Below are 22346 nucleotides of genomic sequence, written 5' to 3' on the forward strand. Positions count from 1 at the left end.
AGCTTTTGAAAAATAACATTTGCTACGACCCAAAATAAATACTTAGTAGGCGTTTGGTCATGAAAATCAAATATTTTTCACTCTATTGGGAATTTTGAAGCCGGAGTTGTGTTTGAAAAACAGGTTTTTAGGTGTTTTTCAAATGAATTTGTATTTGAAATTTTTATCACCAAACGTTAATTTCCAAATAAAACGAATAAAACTTCCGAAAAAAAGTGAAAAATTCTCATGGCCAAACGGATCCTTATTTTTTCCTCTAAAAATTTGGCCAAATATGTCAACTCTCTTAAAAAAATAAAAAAAATAGTTGGGCTAATGACCAGATCCAATAAACCTCAATGGGCTCTCTTGGCCCATCTCATTTTTACAAACTATAAAACGCACATATATATATACATACACCTTGGAGCGGGAAAACATTATTCCAAAATTTCAAAATCTCCAATTTCTCACATCCACCACTTAAAACGACGTCGTCTTAACAAAACCCTTTTCCCAAATATTAGGGTTTTCAAATTCAATTCAAACAATTCATACATTATACAAAATTCACAGTTTTCTTTAATGGATGGTGAGATTTGTACTCACAAAAGATGATCAACGGTCAAGAAGAGGCGAATCGCAATGGCGAAAATGAAGAAAATGGGAAATATCATAGTGTACAGCCACTTAGGGACTTAGAATCAAATTGGGGTGTTGATTTAGCAAAGAATCTTGAAGAATATTTGCTTAAAATTTGTTCTGGTGAAATTACTCGTGAAAATTATGATGATGGGCATCACCTTTCTGTTAATTTTGCTGAAGGTTAGTAAAAATTTCAGCTTTAGTCCTCCATTTTGTTTAATAATTGCATTTTCACCTAGTTTTTGTTGTTGTTGTTGTCAAGACACTATTTTTGTAATTCTTTTGATGAAGAAACTGGGAAGTATCTTAGTGTTGAGCCACTTAGGGACTTAGAATCAAATTGGGGTGTTGATTTAACCAAAAATCTTGAAGAATATTTGCTTAAAATTTGCTCTGGTGAAATTACTCGTGAAAATTATGATGATGGGCATCACCTTTCTGTTAATTTTGCTGAAGGTTAGTAAAGTTTTCAGCTTTAGTCCTCCATTTTGTACAATAAGTCAATAATTACATTTTCACCTACTTTGTTGTTGTTGTTGTTGTTGTTGTTCTTGTTGTTGGCAAGACGCTATTTTTGTAATTCTTTTGATGAAGAAAGGGGTATTCTTGTAATTCTTCTGATGAAGAAAATGGGGAATTTCATAGTGTACAACCACTTAGGGACTTAGAATCAAATAGGGGTGTTGATTTAGCAAAAAATCTTGAAGAATATTTGCTTAAAATTTGTTCTGGTGAAATTACTCGTGAAAATTATGATGACGGGCATCACCTTTCTGTTAATTTTGCTGAAGGTTAGTAAAAATTTCAGCTTTAGTCCTCCATTTTGTATAATAATTGCATTTTCACCTAGTTTTTGTTGTTGTTGTCAAGACACTATTTTTGTAATTCTTTTGATGAAGAAAGGGGTATTCCTGTAATTCTTTTGATGAAGAAAATGGGGAATTTCATAGTGTACAACCACTTAGGGACTTAGAATCAAATAGGGGTGTTGATTTAGCAAAAAATCTTGAAGAATATTTGCCTAAAATTTGTTCTGGTGAAATTACTTGTGAAAATTATGATGATGGGCATCATCTTTCTGTTAATTTTGCTGAAAGTTAGTAGAATTTTCAGCTTTAGTCCTCCATTTTGTACAATAATTACATATTCACGTACTTTTTTTTTGCTGTTGTTGATGTCAAGACACTATTTTTGCACTCTATCCTCCGCTATAAAATAATCAGCAAAATGTTATTTTAAGTAAAATATTTTTCATGGAAAATGTGTTCTTCCATGCTAAGTACATTCTTGATTTTTCGGAAAGGGTGTTGTAGCCTGTAGGTTTGTATGGTTTGAAAAGGGTATTCTTGTAATTATTTGCCACGATAAAATCATTTTCTAATGTTTGTCAAGACACTATTTTTTTTTGCACTCTATCCTCCACTAGAAAATAATCAGAAAAAAGGTAAAATATGTTTCAAGGAAAACAATTTCATGGACATTTGCTTCCATGCTGGGTAAATTCTTGATTTTTCGAAAAGGGTATTTTAGGTTTGTATTGTTTGAAAAGGGTATTCTTGTAATTCATTTGATGAGATGCTTTTGGATTTGTAGCTGCTTTGCTGCTTCAGGGGTCAGTTCAGGTGTACAGCAGGAAGGTGGAATATCTGTATTCTCTGGTGTTGCATGCTTTGGAATTCATTACGAAAAAGAGGTTCTTTTCAACTCTTGCTATTTATTTTTTAGTTTATTCCTTGAGTAGAATTGTATAGGTGTCTCTGGTTGGATATAAACTCTGATTGCATCTTATTCAACTCTCTCTTGTTCTGTAAATGGTTGAATCTGTGTCTGGTTTTACTTACATTTGCTTGTATTCAACAATCAACATGTATTATCGGGTAGTAGCTGTATCTCCTAGGTCGTTCACCTGTGAGTGTTGCATTAGGAGCCTGAAATTAGACATTGATGTCCTAACTTGCAAACCTGGTTCAACCCATAGAGCGTTTTGCCTGGAAACTACTGCTAAAGCTTCTTTCTTTAGCACCCAAGATTGTGGCCGCCTAATGGTCAAAGTAGTAGGTTGAGAACCATTAAGGTCTCAGGTTCAAATCCCGGCAGAAGCAAAAAAACCACTAGGTAATTTCTTCCCACCTATCCAAGCCTTGGGGGATAGAGTAGCCCGGTACCTGTGTTGGTGGGAGGTAGCAGGTACCCGGTGGAATTGGTAGAGGGCCGCGCAAACTGGCTCGGACACCAAGGTTATAAAAAAAAAAGCTTCTTTCTTTTCTTGGAAAACTTTTTCTTCTGTTTTATTCCTTTTAGTTTCTCTCTAAGTTTGCTCAATGCACTAGCCTGTGTAGATTAGTTTTGATGAGCTTTTGTCCCTTTAGAGAAATGATGCAGCTAAGTTAGAGAAGTTCTGCAGCTTAACATTAGATGAAAGCTTGTATGTAGTGGTTGTTAAGTGTTGTACTTTGGTGATTGAGTTTTTATCCATTAAGCTGTTGTTTTTACAATCTGAACCCTGCCTGTTTTTGTCTTCACCGTAGTTAAATGATAAAGGATCGCCTTGTATTTCATGAAGCTGTTTGAATGTGAATGCTATTCTAGCAATGACAGTTAGAGCTAACATCTGTTGGACATTAATACTAATTGTTGCGATTTTGCTACGATTTCCTACTCCAGTAAGTTGGATTTGAATCCCTAATGGGGGATAATCCTTTGGAAAATGTTGTATTGATAGGTGTCCTCAATGACATGTAGATATTGATAATGTCCTGGAAACATACGACATACTTTTGGTCTAATTGTGGGTTATTTCTCTTGGGTATTGATTACAACAACATACCCAGTGCTCTTGGGTATTGATTAGAAGCTTATATTTTACTGGTGACCAGGTTAGATAAACAACAACAATAGCATAAACTACGTCTCAATTCCAGGCTCGATGGATCAGCTATGAGTCCTCCATAGCCATACCCATTCATCCCAATATTCAACATTTCCTAATTAGACAAATTAAGGGTTCTCTAACACCACAGATTCTGTATATTTTCTACTGATATTCAAACCTCTAGACAAACTAAGAAGACTCCTTACAAACACCTGGCCTAATGTATGTAATAGCCTTTTCTCATGGTTTGAGGAGCATGGCAATTAATGATATGATTTATCAGAAAGAAATTTTTTCACACATTATCCAATCGCCCACTGCACTGATGCTTCAAGCAATAATGTTATGCCTTGGTCCATCAGAATGCAAAGGAGACTGTAGAGTATGGTGCTGTGCTTCGCTCTTTCTTTGTTCGACTATGTGCTGGAGTTAAGTAGTTTAGTGTGTGCTGCACAAACTTGTACCTTGACAATTTCTGCCATTGAAGGTGTTGTGTTTGCTTGAGGTGAAGGGAGGGAAATTTTTGCAAAAGGGTCTTGTTAGTTAGAATATTTTGAACATCTGTTATTTAGAATGAAGGTTAAAACAAGGTATACTCTATTAGTACTGATCCCTTGCCAATCTAGAAGTTTTTTCTTCTCATTTTATTCCAATAAAATCTTCCATGAACATTATACCAATCACGGGATTCTTTTTTATGTAGCTACTTAAAGAATTGTTCATCAGTTAAAAGATTCAGAGTCTTGAGATCAATACTTTTAGAGGTCTAGGAGAACACATCTACATTTTAATTTTCTTATTTTGCATTTTCTTCTATATTTTCAAAATATATAATATTTCCAATTTTGCATTTTCTTCCATTAATCTAAATAGTAACGTCATTAGAATAAACCTTTGTAGGGCAAGTGCACCTTGTAGTATTTTGACTATTTTTGGGTGCAAAGATGGCCTTGAATTATGAGGCATACACCTTTTAATACGTTTTATCAGGATCTATATACGTTTTCCTAACAGATAGGCATCGTGGACGGCATTATAGTTGTTTTGAGTTTTAATCTATTGTTTCATGTTTGTAGAAGGTAATTATTCTTTATATTGAGGTAAAAAAATTTACACTTATCTTAACTTTGTATATTTCTTACTGCTTTTGTCATTAGTTATTAGTAGAATTCTAGTTTATGAAAGAGTATATCTCAATTTTTGCGTTGGTATTTCATGTTCCTTTTACCTTTATTTTTGGTTATTGTTATGTTCCTTTTACCTTTATTCATTTAACATAATAATATATTCAATTGAAATGGCACCACAAAGCATTGAAATATATGCATTCTTCAAGTAATAATTCTAATTAGCGAAAAGTGATGACGATGGTGATCAATGTCGAAGATTAAGAAAAGACAATTTAATCAAAAACATAACTTATATTCCGAATCAATGTGGCAGTTATCTTTTTAGAAGTAACAACTATATGTCACTTTACCAAATACCAACTATATTTATTTTGAAGTACTAGCTTCTTAAAAACAAAAGCCTATGGGCATGCTGATGCCTATTCTAAAGTGTCATCTAATCAAGGCAAAATGCTAAACGCGAGTCTCACCTAGCTTTGGGGCTTAGGTATGCATCAAGGGAGCCTTTAACAACACTGTGTCAACCAATTCTACCAATATAAAGCATAAAACGGGAAGTATAGAGTAGTAACTAATTTTTCCTACACTTGAGCCTTTTACTGATTATGTTCTATTTGCTTGTTATAATGAAGGGCAGTAGTAATTCAATTCATATTAATTGGCTGTTGATACATTTTTCATTGCTACCAATGTTGCTGTACACCAAATATACCAATACCATTTCAATCCTTGATATTGCAAGTATCATAAACCTAAAATATTATATATTGATTTTATCCGTTTCCTGTTAAACTAGTGAACCAGAACTACAAGCAAGTGGATCAGCGCAAGCAGATGAAGACGGGTTGCCTGCTGCCAATAATGGAGAGGATGATTCATTCTGGGCTTCAGGGGAAATCCCAGGTAGCATCATTACTTGTCTGTTATTTTAGTAAGTGCCCAGACTTCAAACAGCCTGATTTATATTGTTCTTTTTGCAGTGGAAACAAAGAACATGTTGGATAATACGGCATGCAGGGATTCGTTCACCCAGTTTGTGAAGGCCCCAGCGAATCTGGTTGTGCTCGAGGGTGACTGCCTGGATGTCACTGGAGATGCTGGAGAACTAGAGTCTTACTTGGTATGTTAGTGTAGAGATTTTGTACACTTCCAGTATATTTGGTATTCGTTTGATTTGTTCTGCTATTACTTGCAGCTAGCCACGTGTGATCTTTATCGTGATTTTATTCTGTTGGACGCATGTGATTCTGTAACAGTGGATGGGTTTCTGGACAGTGAGAATATAGCTGGAAAGGGGCTGAACAATAGCTGCAGGGGTAGTTCTTTAAAATCCAAATACCGCAAAAGCTTTTCCTCTCCCGCCGGACTTTCTGGTGGAACTGGCAATAAATCTTCAGCTCGAAAGAACCAGGATGCTAATTTACATCAATCTCCAAGGGTTCATGAGTTTGACCCGGGCAATTTAAGCAATGATCCACATGAGTTTGATCAAGGCAATTTTAACAATGATCCGTTCTCATCTGATATGCCTGATAACATTAATGATGCACATGGATGTGAAGATGGATATTCAGGACCTCATGATTCAGATGACTCAGATAATGAAGAAGACCCATGGAAACCCTTGAACCCTCATGAAGCTGGCACTTTGAAAGTAAAACCGTATAAAAAAGGTTTCTTAAGCTTCCTTCTCTTTGTTTCCTTCTCTTTGTTTCCTTCTGTATCCAAGTACTTTATTATCTAATGATGTTTCATGCTTTCAAGCAGTCAAGTCTAACAGAAGGCAGGGTGTGGTATCCAGAAAACTCGCATCTTTGGCCACAGAATTTCCGCTTGCGAAATTACATGGTACCACTAGTACCGACCTCAATGACATGTGGGAGAAAAAATGTTGTGCCATGAGTAAACAAGTTGACTCACAATATCCACCACCATTTGAGAAGGTTTTATTTATTGACAGTTTATTTGTACCTAAACTTTTTATGTCCGAATTGTTTCATTATATGAAGCTTGCATTTGCAGCTCCGGGAATCACTTCTTCATGGGGTGAACAACGACTATGATGGTTTATGTAGTCCAAAGAACACGAATGAAAACGATGACTACGATGGTGCAGATCACGATTTTGGGCCTCCTGACTTTGACATGCCAGAAAATGCAGAAATGCAAAATGATGCAACTCCACATGGTGAAAAGGTTATTAAACTGGATAAGGATGTTTCTCCATACAGTAAAGATTGTGTTGCTCTGAAGCTGGTTCAATGTGGCATGGACGAATTGTGTTGCTAATATATTTTGTTTTTGCAGCATGATAATTGTAGTCCACTTTTTGATAGTGAACCTCACGAAGATCCGAATGGTCATGAAAACCTTGAAGATCTTTGTCGCTCCCACTTGGTAAGAATAAAATTCATAATCTTCATTAAGTTATGGATTTTAGGTATATGTCCTGATATTTGATTCATGCTCATGAAGCGGCACTGACCTCTAGACATGCTTATCTGTTGCTTAAATTTTGTTAAAATCTTCCGTGATTGATTTGGTGACCGTTCTTTTTTATAGGATTCTCTTCTTGCTAGCCTTGCTGAAACTGAAAAGCAGACTGAATTGGCTGCTCGGGTTTCAACGTGGAAACAGAGAATTGAGCAGAACTTGGAGGAACAAGTGTGTTGCATTTTCTAAGATCTCCTTTGTTTATCCTTTTATCCTCTGTCAAGTTTAGATATTTTATCATTCTTAGTGTTTACCCGCAGGAATCACATCCGCCCTTTGACATTCATGAATATGGGGCAAGGGTTTTGAGCAAGTTATCCCTGGAAGAAATTGATAAAAGCACCATGTCTTTTTCTGATGTTGTCAAGGGTTCTGAGAAGCATGACATTGCTCGAACATTTTCTGCGCTTCTGCAGTTGGTAAAACCCCTTTCTGCATTAGAAGCTTTTTTCCTTACTAAAAGAAAGTTCCTTTTCTTTTTGGTGTTGAAACTTTTATCTTTTGCCTGAGGCCAGCAGTAAGCAATGTTCACCCTTTTTTTTTTTTTTTTTTTTTTTTTTCGCTTTGTAAAAAACGAAAAAATTGTAGGTAAACAATGGAGATGTTGGTTTGGAAAGAGGCGGAGTACGTGAGTCCACTTGTTTCACGGCTGCAAATCCCTTCTGTGTCAGGCTCCTTAGGCATGAGAACGGAAGGGAGAAAATGCAGTTTCAATCATCAAGAAAGAGAGCGAAATCTCCAGTACACAATCAGTACGGTAGAAAGGAAAAGAACAAAGGTAAGGCAGTTCAGGCTGTTGTTGGTTCATCGCCTTCAGGACCCAATTCGGGTTGTAGATTTTCCGTGAAGCTGGGAAAGGTTAATGGAACTAGATGCACACCTGAAAGCAAGAAAAGAAGAAAGTCAAGATTAGTGATACCATCGGATCTGCGCACTGCATTGTAATAAGACAGACGATTAACCCCACCATTGTAATTCTTACCGCGAACCAATAACCCGTTGGCTGCAGAAATTTGTAAGATCTATTTCTTACTTAACTTAATTAGGACTTAGCGCTGTACTGAGTAAGGTTGGATGTAACAATATTTGACATATGCAGAGCTTACTCTTCATTAGTCTATTTGTAGACAAACATGTCAATAGAATTGCCAGAAATGTTTCCGTTACATGTGTTGGTGGGAGGTAGCAGGTACCCCGTGAAATTTGTCGAGGTGTGTGCAAATTGATCCGAACACCATGTTATCAAATTGCCAGTAATGTTTCAAGTGTATATTTTGTTTGTTGGAGGTGTAGAGCTACTATATCATCAAACCAGTAAATTTACCTAGAGTTTGACTGTAATTCTTTTGCTATTATTTTCAAGACTTTGACACGGAGCTCACGTTCTAGTTTTCAGACTGTATGTAATGTTTTTGTGCTTGACATTGCTTAAACTGTCATCGAACTACTTATCTATTGGTGTGTGAGCAGTACTTGGATAAAGTGAAAAAAGTTTCATGTGATGAAGGGTAGATTACTATAAGCAATTCATATTCTGAAGATGGTGTTAACTGAGAATATAATGTATGTCCTATTAGGATCAAGTTCGAAGAAAAAACCACCAAAGGTTGTCGCGGGATGGTAAAGTACCCAGCCATCCTTTATTAGAAGTTTGGGATTCGAGTCTTATGAACGAAATCGCCTTTGATAGGAGGTGCTTTATCATTCAAAGTGAGACTTCTCGTTGCGAATTAGAATTAGCAAGTATTACAGAAAAACAAAACAAAGACAAAAACTGAAGAAATAATGATAGGATTCATATCTCCACATTATGTTTATTGATGTTTGATTTATGCCTGGTCTTTTATTAATTCAAGTACTTCAGTTGGAAATTTGATGCGTAGATCATTTTTTTCTTTCTTGAAAAGTTGACAAGATTGACATGCAAGGAGAAGTCATTTTGAAGTCATGCCCATGCCTATTGCTAGACTCTAAAGCAACAATCAGTGAGGAGTGAACGCATCAAGTTGGATGTTTTTGGGCTCCAAATTCCACATTCTAAGTTTACGTATCTATTTTTTTTTTAAAGAAATAATTTGATATATGAAATTCACAATTTTTTTAAAATTTAAATTCGTACTATGTTGGACATATTTAAGGGGAAGCAATTGCCTATTAATTAGAAATTTCCTCATTTCCGAAGTTCAAAAACACACTTCTGAATAAGAGTGAACTCAATTATTCTGCCACAAACTCCTTGTAACAATCTAGTACTAGGTACACATCGATTTGACTAATTGAGATTTGTATCGTGTAAAACATTAAAGGGGAATGTTTTTCATCAAAGATTTTTATTTTTACTTTTATTTTCAAGGCTCGAATTGAAACTTTTAATTACGGGTGGAAGAATTTTGTCCATTCTACCGCATTCCTCCTGGTGATATTGATGAATGATCATGTTAACTGACTTTGAATATGTTGTTCCATCTTTTCCAAATTCCCATATGCTTCAAAAACTTGGACTACTATTATCATGAAATTCGAAGGGTCTATGACTCTCAGTTGTAAAATAAAGAAAGAACTGATGGATATATGATGGAAATAAAAATGGGACACCTCTTTATCTCTTGATGTTTCTATAGAGTTCCATTCTCAAAGATACTTATTTGCTTTTGGTGTAACTTATACGTAACTCCTCTATAATAAGTGGAGCAAATAGCTTGGAATATAAAGTTGACATACTACATACTTATAGCAAAAGTTGCACTGATAATATAGAAATTGCATTACATTTTCATTCAAAATATATATAAGTTAATTAAAGAATCCTTTGGATATTATTTTGGAGCATCAATATATAACATTTGAATTCAGAAAAAAAGAAGTAATGATATTAATTTTCACTCAGTGTCCGCGATACTCGTTTTCGGGCCGACTAATTCCGATTTGCATGGAAAAATTCCACTTTAGAGGTAAAGTAGGCATGGCTAATCTAGATTCCAGATTCACGCTGAAAATTCCTACTTTGGAGGGTAATGGCGTGAATAATCCACATATGAAGGACTCGCTTTGGAGGGTAAAGCAGGATCGACTAATCTAGATTTGCGCCGAAAGTCTTCTTTAGGTGAAGCGGGTCTGACTGATCCAGATTTGAGCCGAAAAGTTTTACTTTGGAGGGTAAAGCGGGTCTGTCTAATCCATATTCGTGTCGAATAGTCATACTTAATTCAGAAGTAAAATGTTTCATAGTAAAATTGACTCTACCTCTGGTTAAGAATCGCAGGTATTTATCATTTCACCGCAAAAGAGCTTCCTCATATTACGTTACCATCTATGTAGGGCTAATAATAATGGTTCCAACAGTATCGATTTCACTCCCTTTCTATTTTAGGTATGATAGTTTAGCACATGGTCTATTTATAATTACTTTCCTTCAAAATAAGAAATTGCTTCCCTTCTAAACGTGTCAAATTTCTCATCTAATTTAAGAAACCAATTCAATTTCTAGCCACAATATCTCATATATACTTTTCTTTTTATAATAGTGGTGTCCGGCGAGCGTCTCGATTAATTTCATGAGATACCTGCTATTTTCCATAACAAAAAGTACCAAGTAACTCTATCAATCTCAAACTTAAATAGAGTGAAAAAGATATTTCACTATTTCGTTTTCACGAGATTCAAACTAAGTACTAAAATTTAGACTTTACAAAGTGCTCTTCCTAATTTTGATATAATTAAAATTGTGATTTATAGTAACACTATCGGTCATCTCGAGTTCAAGCTCTAAGAATGAAAAAATGCAGATGAGAATCAGTGGCGGATCTAGGATTTTCATTCAGGGTGTTCGGAAAAAAGAAGAAGCTAAATATACACTGTAATTTTTTGCTGAGTGTGTTCAAAAGTTAAAATATGCACATAAATACAGAAAATTTACCTTATATATACACTATAATTTTTTACTGAGGAACACCCTAACTTACACGTAGATCCGCCCCTGATGAGAATCACTTCCCCTTAAATGAGTTGTATTGCGTGGTTTGTATCTGAATTAGTTGTCGGACAATAGATTCCAAATTAAATAATTAAATCAGTAAATAGTCCCTTTGAGATTTTAAAATCATATATTTAATTAGAAACAAAATAATCAAAACTGAATTGACTCCAAAAATTAGTTAATCTGATTTATAATTAGTGAAAAATATCAAACAAATTTAGGAGGAGGGAATGGTAGAAAGATAAGCCTAGAAAAATGGTCCCTATTTAACTACCACTGGGAAATAGAGAAAAATCATGCAAACGAATCTTACGTGAAGCACAAGGACAGACTGAGATGATGAATATTTCTACGGTACTTCATCAGTTCCAATTTACCTTATATTCTTCTCTCTTTAATTCGTCCTTAAAAAAAAGACATATTTATTATTTAAAAATATTTTAATTTTAAAAATCTCGTTTTACAGTTAATAAGATGATTACAGACACACAATAGTCTAATGCTTGTGTTAGCTAGACCACTGTTTCGAGAGTATTCTTTTCTTTCTTAAACTCGGTGTTTACTTAAATAGTACCAGATAAATTGAGAGGTAGTATAATTTAATGATAAGTGTATATAGGCATAGATACTTAGATAGAGCTTAGAGTTTTAGTTTATGGGTTTTGGATCACACTTCATCACTTGGTTTACGGACTACCGTGTTCTGGATAAATCATTTTGGCCATATTAAAATATTTTTTTTTAACACAAATACTGAATTTGAGTCAAGCTGTCCGATTCTGCCGAACATGTTACTACCACTATTACCACCCCTGTATGTAAATACAAGTATGCCACGTATTCATTGGATTTATGTAATCACGCAGTGCGCCTTCCTTTTTACGTACTATTTAACCTTTGTGAAGACTGAAGTGTACAAATAGCCCAAAGGAGTACCAAAGATATTGAACACACAAAGTCTCCTTCAGATTTCATCACGAAAATTCATTTCAGAAATGGAGGAAAACAGCTTTGAGCACAAAACAGTGAAAGTAAATGGCATAAACATGCATGTTGTTGAAAAAGGAAAAGGCCCTGTTGTTCTGTTCATCCATGGTTTCCCAGAATTATGGTATTCATGGAGGCATCAAATTTCTTTCATGGCTAAACATGGTTACAGGGCTGTGGCTCCTGATCTTCGTGGCTATGGAGATACCACAGGTTGGAAGAAATTATTATAATTTTTATACTTATACCGTAGACACACACACACACATATATATATATATATATATATATGAAAAATCGTGAAAAATATCTTAATTTTACTTCCGTTATACTTTGAAGTCAGTTATATATACCCTTATCGTTAGCAGATGTTATTGTATTTTCTCGACTCTAATGAAGCTCCAGCTTGAACCCTAGCCGAAATATAATGAACAGAGGTGGATCCAAGATTTAAGCTCTATAAGTTCAACCTTTAAGGTTTTAGCATTAAATTCATTGTATTTTTAAAATTATGGGTTCAGACTTACTATTTGTGAATTTTAGTACTTGTTTACACATAAATTTATATTTCGCATCAAAAGTGAACCTGGTGGCACAACATTCCATCCGCCCCTAATAATGAAAAGTAATTTTAAGTTTTAGTCAGAAGAAGTAGAGGAGTAAATTAATTTGGACCTTTTTCCGAAGTGCTTGGACACATGAAGCTAAGTCCATTCATACTAAAGCTCTGTTAAGATCAAGAGCAAATACAACACGATTTGCAAGGTTATGAATAACCCAAAGTCTAACGCGGGGTAAAGTGAAGATATTTCCTATAGAGTATTTTTTCACCCTTTTCTCTAAATCAAATCTTGAATTCATAATTTCAAAGAGCATAAAATTATGAATTTTATTAAATTTAAGTTTTGAATCTGCCTCTTTGACAGGAGTATCCAAAGATGATCCAAGCAAGTTCACCTCCTTACAAGTTGTGGGTGACTTAGTGGAACTTCTGAATACCATTGTGCCTGAGCAAGATAAGGTGTTTGTTGTAGGCCATGATTGGGGTGCTATTATTGCTTGGACTCTTTGTTTATTCAGGCCAGACAAAGTCAAGGCTTTGGTTAATATGAGTGTGCCATTTTCTCCAAGAAATCCTAAGATAAAGCCAATTGAGACATTGAAGGCTGTTTATGGAGATGATTATTATGTTGTTAGATTCCAGGTTAATTTCTTTGCTTCCTTCTAATTTGTTCTTCTTGATCTTTCATTTCATATTTTTAGACACATCAATCGAGACGGATTCAAGATTTTATGTCGACTAAGTTTTAGGTGCTCTTAACCCTATATAGTTCAAGCTATAAAAGCAATCTTTGTGCACTTAATTTAAATTTGATGAGTTCAACCTTCATGTTATCGATATTATATCGAATCCATTGCATATTTTCTTTAAAAGCAGGCGTTCATCTCTGTGCACTTCTATTTAAATTTGATGAGTTCAACCTTCATGTTCTCTACATTGAATCCATTGCATATATATATTTGTTGAAAATTGTTAGGAATTTTCACATTCGTGTATATGGTCTCTGTAAAAAGTATTAGGTTCAGTTTTCTTGAAAGTGTGATTATTTCATCTAAAAGATTAAGCTATTAGAGAGAGCACACCTTTATTTACTTAATTATATCTTCAACACGCCCCTTAACATGCGAGAATGATTCTTTTCCATGGGCTAAACATGTGAAAGTTATTTTTTTTTTAATAATGTGTGGCAGTGAGACTAGAACCTAGTATCTCTATCTACTCTGATACTATATTAAAGTATGTGACCATCTCATCTAAAAACTTAAGTTTGTTAGAAAAAGCATACTTTTATTTGCTTAATTAAATCTTCAACAAATTTAATGAGTAATACTATATTGTATCCGCCTTTGGATCTGTCTAGGCACACAAATGAAGAGTTGTTTCACCTAGGATCATAGGATTGTTATAGTGGATTTTCTCGGCGCAAATCCAAATTAATCGACCAGTCTGATGCTTAAAATGCATCTACTCTTTTTGCTTCCTTCTTCTTTCTTTTGATGAGTTTAATACATATTGCTTATCTTATTTAGGAACCTGGAGAAATAGAAGCAGAGTTTGCAAAAGTAGGCATCAAGAAAGTGTTGGAGAAATTTTTTACTTATAGGAACCCTGGACCACCATACATGCCTAAAGGAAAGCCCTTTGATGACGGCCCAGTAATTTTACCCTGTTGGTTATCAGAAAAAGACGTTGATTACTTTGCTAGCAAATATGAAAAAACTGGCTTCACTGGTGGAGTGAATTATTACAGAGCACTTGACATGTAAGTTAATTTCTACCCTTTAATTTTATTTGTACATACTTATAACCATTTGATATCTTTCAATGTATAGTTCATTTATAGCTTGGCTAAAAAAGTATGTTTGGCACTTGTCATTTTAGTACGAAATTAATATTATTTCGACCGGAAAATCTAACAGTGACATTATTATTGATATTCTGGCAAAAGTTACATATTCCATATCGTCGAGAGTGCTTTTATTTTTCTTCCTCCAAATATAATACATCCATATGTGTCTATATTTGACACTGAGAAGGGGTAGAACGAAATGATCTTTTTGCGGAAGTAATAAGCACTATTTTTAGCCTTAAATATAACTACATTACACCTACCTATAGAGCAAATGTAAAAAAGTACTAGTGATGACGACTTTATATAGGTTTATGGATGTCCTTGGCTTGAGCTAATTCCAGCTCTCCAGCAGATATTGCAAAGGTTAAGACGGAGTGATAGATAAGCAAGAAATGGAGAGAGTAGAGTTAGATTTGATGTCATTGATTCTGTTCGATGAAGGTTCATAATTTCATGATTAAGCTATTCTGCTATCATTCTAGTTGTAGTGCATGATGTTTGATTGTATAAATGCCTTTAACTATTGCTACGACGTCAACTGCATCACTTAATTGAAACTTTCCACCATGCTAATTAACCCTATGGATCATGAGTTTGAGCCGTGGAATCAATCACTGATGCTTGCGTCAGGGTATGTTGCCTACATCACAACCCCTTGAGATTCATCCCTACACCTGATCCTGCATGAACGGGGGATGCTTGTTCACCGGGCTGTCCATTTTTGTAGAATCTATATAGAAAAGTTTCAAAAAAGATGTTGTCTTTGGTACTATTATTATTTTACACGATCCAAGAACTTCCATGGCATTTGATCAATTTCTTGAGTCACTGAAATGTCTGAAAACTATATATTGTTCATTTTTTACTTTGAAATGCAGAAATTGGGAATTGACAGCAGCATGGACTGGTGCAAAAGTAAAAGTACCAGTGAAGTTCATTGTGGGAGATTTGGATTTAACTTATAATGCCCCAGGAGTCAAAGATTATGTAAACAAAGGTGGAATGAAGAAAGATGTACCTTTGCTAGAAGAAGTGGTTATATTGGAAAATGTTTGCCATTTTCTTCAACAAGAGAAGCCTGATGAAATTAACAAACATATTTATGATTTCTTCAAGGGCTTTTCTTCTACCTAAAGGTTTAAAGTTTATCTCTTTTAAGTTTGTTTGGGAATATTGTAACTTTTGATGTAATTGAATAAAGTACATGTGAACAACAACATATTAAGTTTAATCCCACAAGTGGGAAATAAAGTACATGTGAAGAAGTGGTTATATCGGAAAGAGTTGGCCATTTTCTCCAACAAGAAAAGCCTATGAAATTGACAAACTTATTCATGATTTCTCTTTTCTTCTACTTAAAGGTTGAAAGTTTAGCCATTTTTAAGTTTGTTTTGGGGGATATAGTAACTTTTGATGTAATTGAATAAAATACATATGAATAAGTGGTTACATTGAAAAGAGTTGGCCATTTTCTTCAACAAGAAAGCCTGATGAAATTAACAAACACATTCATGTTGTAAAATAAAGCTAAAAGAGTCACAATATTAATGGATGAAAACCATAGAAATAGAATGACAAAAGAGGAGAGATTTTTACTATTCTTCCAAAATGTTTTTACAAGTGTATCTCATATGAAAATTTATGCCTCTATTTATAGTGATACATATGTATTTAATATATGAAATGGTGGAAGAAAATGGGAGAGCCATTAACATGGTGGAAGAAAAAGGAAGAACCATTAACATGGTGGAAAGAGCATTATATTTGAGAAATGGACATTCATAATTTCATAACACTCCCCCTTGGATGTCCATAGATGACGTGCATCGTTAAAAACCTTATTGGGAAAAACCCTGTGGGAAAAAGCCTCAATGAAGGAAATAGAGTACACATATCTAGTAATACGCTTTGAGAGTTGCCTCATTAAAAACCTTACCAAGAAAACCCAATGGGACAAAACTTGATTAAGGGAAAAAGAGTACAACGCGTATTTTCACTCCCCCTGACGAAGACCAAGATTCAGATGTCGGAGTCTTCGCATTCCAATCTTAAATATCATCTTCTCAAGAGTTGAAGTTGGCAAAGATTTGGTGAACAAATCTGCGGGATTGTCACTTGAACGAATCTGTTGTACATCAATATCACCATTCTTCTGGAGATCATGTGTGAAAAATAACTTTGGTGAAATGTGCTTCGTTCTATCTCCTTTTATAAATCCTCCCTTTAATTGAGCTATGCATGCAGCATTATCTTCATATAATACTGTGGGTATTTTTGTATCATACTTCAAGCCACATCTTTCTCTGATAAAATGTATCACTGATCTCAACCACACACATTCTCTACTTGCTTCATGAATAGCTATTATCTCAGCATGATTCGAAGAAGTAACAACAATGGACTGCTTTGTGGATCGCCATGATATAGCAGTACCCCCGCATGTAAACAAATAGCCTGTTTGAGATCGAGCTTTATGTGGATCAGATAAATAACCTGCATCTGCATAACCAACAAGATCTGTACTACCTTTGTTAGTATAAAACAGACCCATATCGCTAGTTCCCTTCAGATATCGCAATATATGCTTAACTCCGTTCCAATGTCTTCGTGTAGGAGAAGAGATATATCTTGCTAGCAAATTAACAGAGAACGCTATGTCAGGTCTTGTAGCGTCAGCAAGATACATAAGTGCACCAATTGCACTAAGATATGGTACTTCAGGACCAAGAAACTCTTCATTTTCTTCTTGAGGTCGGAACGGATCTTTGCTCACTTCAAGTGATCGAACAACCATTGGAGTACTTAAAGGATGCGCATTGTCCATGTAAAATCGTTTTAAAACCTTTTCGGTATAAGCAGATTGATGGATAAGGATCCCATCTGTCAAATGTTCAATCTACAAACCAAGACAAAGTTTTGCTTTTCCCAAATCTTTTATCTCAAATTCTTTCTTTAAATATTCAATCGCCTTTTGGAGCTCTTCTGGAGTTCCAATTAGGTTTATGTCATCAACATAAACAGCGATTATAACGAACTCTGATTTTGCTTTCTTAATAAAAACACATGGACAAATGACATCATTTATATAACCTTCTTTTACCAAGTACTCACTGAGGCGATTGTACCACATGCGCCCTGATTGTTTTAGACCATACAATGATCTTTGTAATCTGATTGAATACATCTCCCGAGACTTTGAGTTAATTGCTTCAGGCATTTTAAATCCTTCAGGAATTTTCATATAGACTTCATTATCAAGTGATCCATAAAGGTAAGCTGTAACCACATCCATCAGATGTATTTCAAGGTTTTCATGTACAGCTAAACTGATGAGATATCGAAATGTTATGCCATCCATAACGGGTGAATATGTTTCTTCATAGTCGATACCGGGTCGTTGAGAGAATCCTTGTGCAACAAGGCGTGCCTTGTATCTCACAATTTCATTTCTCTCATTCCTTTTTTGCACAAAAACCCATTTATGGCCAATTGGTTTTACACCATTAGGCGTTTGGACTACAGGTCCAAAAACCTCACGTTTGGCAAGTGAATTCAATTCTGATTGAACTGCCTCTTGCCATTTTGGCCAATCATATCTTCGTCGACATTCTTCGACAGATTGGGGTTCCTGATCGTCAATGTCTTTCATAATATTTAGTGCAACATTATATGCAAAAACATTATCCACCATAATCTTCGATCGATTCAAATTTATCCCATCACTAGAAGAACTCAATGATAGTTCTTTATTTACTTGAGTCTCGGGTTCCCTAATATCTTCAGGAGTATCGGAATTAGTCAGATCTTGAATATCTTCATGATATTCTTTCGTAGTGTCATTTTGATCATTTTTCGTGTTTCATTTTCTAGGATTTTTATCCTTAGAGCCCAATGGCCTACCACGCTTCAGGCGCGTATGAGATTCAGAGGCTATGACACTAGTAGATTGTCCCTTTGGGACATCAATTCGGATAGGCACATTCTCTGCAGGGATATGTGACTTAGTTATCCTTTTCAAATCAGTAAATGCGTCTGGCATTTGATTTGCTATTTTTTGCAAGTGAATGATCTTCTGGATCTCCTGTTCACATATGGGGGCACGTGGATCAAAATGAGATAGTGATGGAACTTTCCACGCAATTTCTCTTTTAATTTCTTTTTTCTCTCCCCCTAATTGTGGGAAATTTGTTTCATCAAATCGACAATCTGCAAATCGGGCAGTAAATAAATCTCCCGTCAATGGTTCAAGATAGCGAATAATAGAGGGTGATTCAAACCCAACATATATACCTAACCTTCTTTGGGGGCCCATCTTAGTACGATGTGGTGGTGCTACAGGCACATATACAGCACAACCAAAGATTCGGAGATGAGCAATATTTGGTTCATGACCAAATACTAATTGTGATGGGGAGTATTTATTATAATGAGTCGGTCTGATATGAATAAGAGATGCTGCATGTAAGATAGCATGTCCCCAGACGGTAGTGGGCAACCGTGTTTTCATAAGTAGTGGTCTTGCTATCAATTGTAGTCTTTTAATAAATGACTCAGCAAGGCCATTTTGGGTATGAACATGTGCTACAGGATGTTCAACTTTTATCCCAACTGATAAACAATAATCATCAAAAGATTGAGACGTAAATTCTCCGGCATTATCGAGGCGTATAGACTTAATGGGATGGTCTGGACACTGTGCCCTTAAGCGTATTATCTGTGCTAATAATTTCGCAAACGCCAGGTTGCGAGAAGATAGGAGGCACACATGAGACCATCTTGAAGATGCGTCTATTAGGACCATAAAATATCTAAATGACCCACAAGGTGGATGAATAGGTCCACATATATCCCCATGTATACGTTCTAGAAAAGCAAGAGATTCAATGTCAACTTTCATTTGTGATGGCTTAGCTATCAATTTACCCTGATAACAAGCAGCACATGAAAATTCACCACTTTCAAGAATCTTCAGGTTCTTAAGTGGATGCCCATTTGAATTTTCAATAATTCGTCTCATCATTATTGATCCAGGGTGACCTATTCGGTCATGCCAAAGCAAAAAAATACTTGAATCATTAAACTTCTGGTTTACGATCGAGTGTGCTTCAATTGTACTAATTTTTGCATAATACAGTCCAGAAGATAAAGTTGGCAATTTCTCCAAAACATATTTCTGGCCGGAGACATTCTTTGTAATAGCAATATATTCATCATTTATTTCGTTTAATGTCTCAGCGTGATACCCATTACGGCGGATATCTTTGAAACTTAACAAGTTTCTTGGGGATTTAGAAGAGAATAATGCATCTTCTATAACAAGTTTCGTCCCCTTAGGCAGAAATATAGTAGCTCTTCCGGAGCCTTCAATCAATTTCGAATTGCCAGAAATTGTATTAATATTTCCCCTTTTTCTACGCAAGTTAGAAAAGTATTTCTCATCTTTGAATATGGCATGCGTTGTTCCACTATCAATCACACAAATATCTTCATGATTGGTCATTGATCCAAATAAAATTTGAGGAATTTCCATAGATTCTTCAAAAATGAAATAATAAATAAAGTGAACATCGAAGTAGATATTATGATTAGACAAAGTATTACACACATTTTATTATATAAATATGAAAACATAACCACATACAAATGATACTTATAAAATATCTAAGTTTTCACAGATCCATCACCGATCAAATGATCTATTTTCCCTTCAGGGAGTTCAAAGAAATCTGCCACATCTAGATGCATGGGCTCAATATTATCTTCAGAAATAAAATTTGCTTCAGCATCTTTTTCTGCCTTTTTGAGAGAGGCTTGATACAGATCAACTAGGTGCTTTGGCGTACGACAGGTACGTGACCAGTGCCCCTTTCCTCCACATCGGTATCATTTATTTTCTGAGTTTTTCTTTTGCACAGCTTTATGCTTTTCATCTTTCTTTTTACACTGTTGGTGGTGAAAGATATTATTTGGTGCAAAACGAGAATCATGATTAAAATTTCTTCCTCGACCACGACCATGACCACGACTGGGGCCACAATCTCTTCCACGCCTAGAATGGCGAAAATTTGCCTCATTCACTTCAGGGAATGGGGCAGTACCAATGGGTCGGCTTTCATGATTTTTCATTAATAATTCATTATGTTGTTCAGCCACTAGAAGATGTGCGATTAGATCAGAATATTTCTTGAACTTCATTTCTCGGTATTGCTGCTGCAGGAGCATACTTGAGGCAGGAAAAGTGGAGAATGTTTTCTCCAGCATATCATGATCAGTGATATTTTCACCACATAATTTCAACTGAGAAATAATTTTAAACATGACAGAATTATATGATTTAATAGATTTAAAATCTTGTAGCCTTAAATGGAGCCAATCAAAACGTGCTTGTGGAAATATGACCATCTTCAGGTGGTCATATCTATCTTTTAAATTATTCCACAGAGTAAAAGGATCTTTAACAGTGAGATATTCCATTTTCAAGTCCTCATCAAGGTGATGGCGAAGGAATATCATTGCCTTGGCACGGTCTTGGTTTGATGCCTCATTTTTATCTTTGATGGTGTCTGCCAGACCCATCGCATTAAGGTGAATTTCGGCGTCAAGAATCCAAGACATATAGGTATTGCCAGATATATCTAAAGCTACAAATTCACGTTTGGTAAGATTTGCCATTAGTAAAGAAAAATAGAAAATTAATACCTTCGAGGCTTTAAAGTATTTTCTCGGAACGGCAGAGTCTCGTGCTGATAACGTGTTGTAAAATAAAGCTAAAAGAGTCACAATATTAATGGATGAAAACCATAGTAATAGAATGACAAAAGAAGAGAGATTTTTACTATTCTTCCAAAATGTTTTTACAAGTGTATCTCATATGAAAATTTATGCCTCTATTTATAGTGATACATATGTATTTAATATATGAAATGGTGGAAGAAAATGGGAGAGTCATTAACATGGTGGAAGAAAAAGGAAGAACCATTAACATGGTGGAAGGAGCATTATATTTGAGAAATGAACATTCATAATTTCATAACAATTCATGATTTATTCAAGGACTTTTCTTATCAATAGTGTTCCTACTTACGTATAGTTAGCTCGAATCCTGAACCTATCGATTGATGATGCAGGTGCCCAACTACTAAAGCAAGCCTCACTTATCATAGTTTAGTTACTGAGTTTACAAATAAAAAATCATATACTTCCTCCGTCTCATAGCCCATCTTAGTTATTGAGTTTACAAATTAAAAAATCAGGTACTCTCTCTGTCTCATAATAAGTGTCATCTTAGTCAAATTTTTTTGTGCCATAATAGGTGTCACCTTAAGAAACCAAGACATAAATAAGCTAGTTTTTTCCAATTCTACCCTTGGACAATAAAGTAACATCTAAATGATGATTGAAAAAGTCACATAGTAACTTGGTATTATTGGATTCCAATGCAAAAGTTTACTTCTTGTGTATGCTCTAATCAAGAGTTAAAAGTAATTTGTTTTTATTATATAGGGATAATTTGATAAACTTCACATTGCATTATTGGTTTCTTAATATGCGTATTTTTAACTAAAATGACACTTATTATGGGACGGAAGGAATATATTTAATAAAATTTCTTAGTACACATGCATGGTTTAAGCAAAATTATTGAGTTCATAAATTCATTCAAACCCGTACTCTACTTCTATCCCTGATGAATATATGATTACATTAGTGCTAGTATTACTCTGTGATAATGAAACTAACTTCACTTTTTCTTGGCACATGAAAACTAACTTTATAACTTCACTAGTGATTTGCATCGACCGTATTGAAATAAATGTGGGCATTATTGTTTTATCTTTGAGCCTTAGTAG

At 35.0% G+C, this 22346-nt stretch overlaps 2 protein-coding genes across 2 annotated transcripts; both read left to right on the top strand.

The window, feature by feature from the left end:
* Positions 1-417: 417 nt before the first annotated feature.
* Positions 418-8446, top strand: LOC132604516 (condensin-2 complex subunit H2). Its single transcript, XM_060318057.1, has 11 exons — positions 418-804; positions 2218-2317; positions 5423-5529; positions 5607-5746; positions 5822-6299; positions 6394-6569; positions 6649-6822; positions 6934-7023; positions 7189-7290; positions 7380-7538; positions 7708-8446. The coding sequence occupies exons 1-11, from the start codon at positions 594-596 to the stop codon at positions 8062-8064; spliced, it is 2094 nt and encodes a 697-aa protein (XP_060174040.1). The 5' UTR covers positions 418-593; the 3' UTR covers positions 8065-8446.
* Positions 8447-11948: 3502 nt separating this feature from the next.
* Positions 11949-15850, top strand: LOC132604517 (uncharacterized). The gene is made up of 4 exons (XM_060318059.1): positions 11949-12295; positions 13009-13286; positions 14174-14406; positions 15375-15850. The coding sequence occupies exons 1-4, from the start codon at positions 12091-12093 to the stop codon at positions 15628-15630; spliced, it is 972 nt and encodes a 323-aa protein (XP_060174042.1). The 5' UTR covers positions 11949-12090; the 3' UTR covers positions 15631-15850.
* The last annotated feature ends 6496 nt before the right edge of the window (positions 15851-22346 follow it).

This window comes from Lycium barbarum, chromosome 7, assembly GCF_019175385.1.
Source record: "Lycium barbarum isolate Lr01 chromosome 7, ASM1917538v2, whole genome shotgun sequence".
NCBI classification, from domain to species: domain Eukaryota; kingdom Viridiplantae; phylum Streptophyta; class Magnoliopsida; order Solanales; family Solanaceae; genus Lycium; species Lycium barbarum.

Coding starts and splice junctions, on each gene's coding strand:
- LOC132604517 (XM_060318059.1), top strand. CDS start 12,091: ATGGAGGAAAACAGCTTTGAGCACAAAACAGTGAAAGTAAATGGCATA. Junction 13,287..14,173: donor ATTATGTTGTTAGATTCCAG/GTTAATTTCTTT, acceptor TATCTTATTTAG/GAACCTGGAGAAATAGAAGC. Junction 14,407..15,374: donor TATTACAGAGCACTTGACAT/GTAAGTTAATTT, acceptor TTTGAAATGCAG/AAATTGGGAATTGACAGCAG.
- LOC132604516 (XM_060318057.1), top strand. CDS start 594: ATGATCAACGGTCAAGAAGAGGCGAATCGCAATGGCGAAAATGAAGAA. Junction 805..2,217: donor TTCTGTTAATTTTGCTGAAG/GTTAGTAAAAAT, acceptor TTGGATTTGTAG/CTGCTTTGCTGCTTCAGGGG. Junction 6,570..6,648: donor ATCCACCACCATTTGAGAAG/GTTTTATTTATT, acceptor TTGCATTTGCAG/CTCCGGGAATCACTTCTTCA.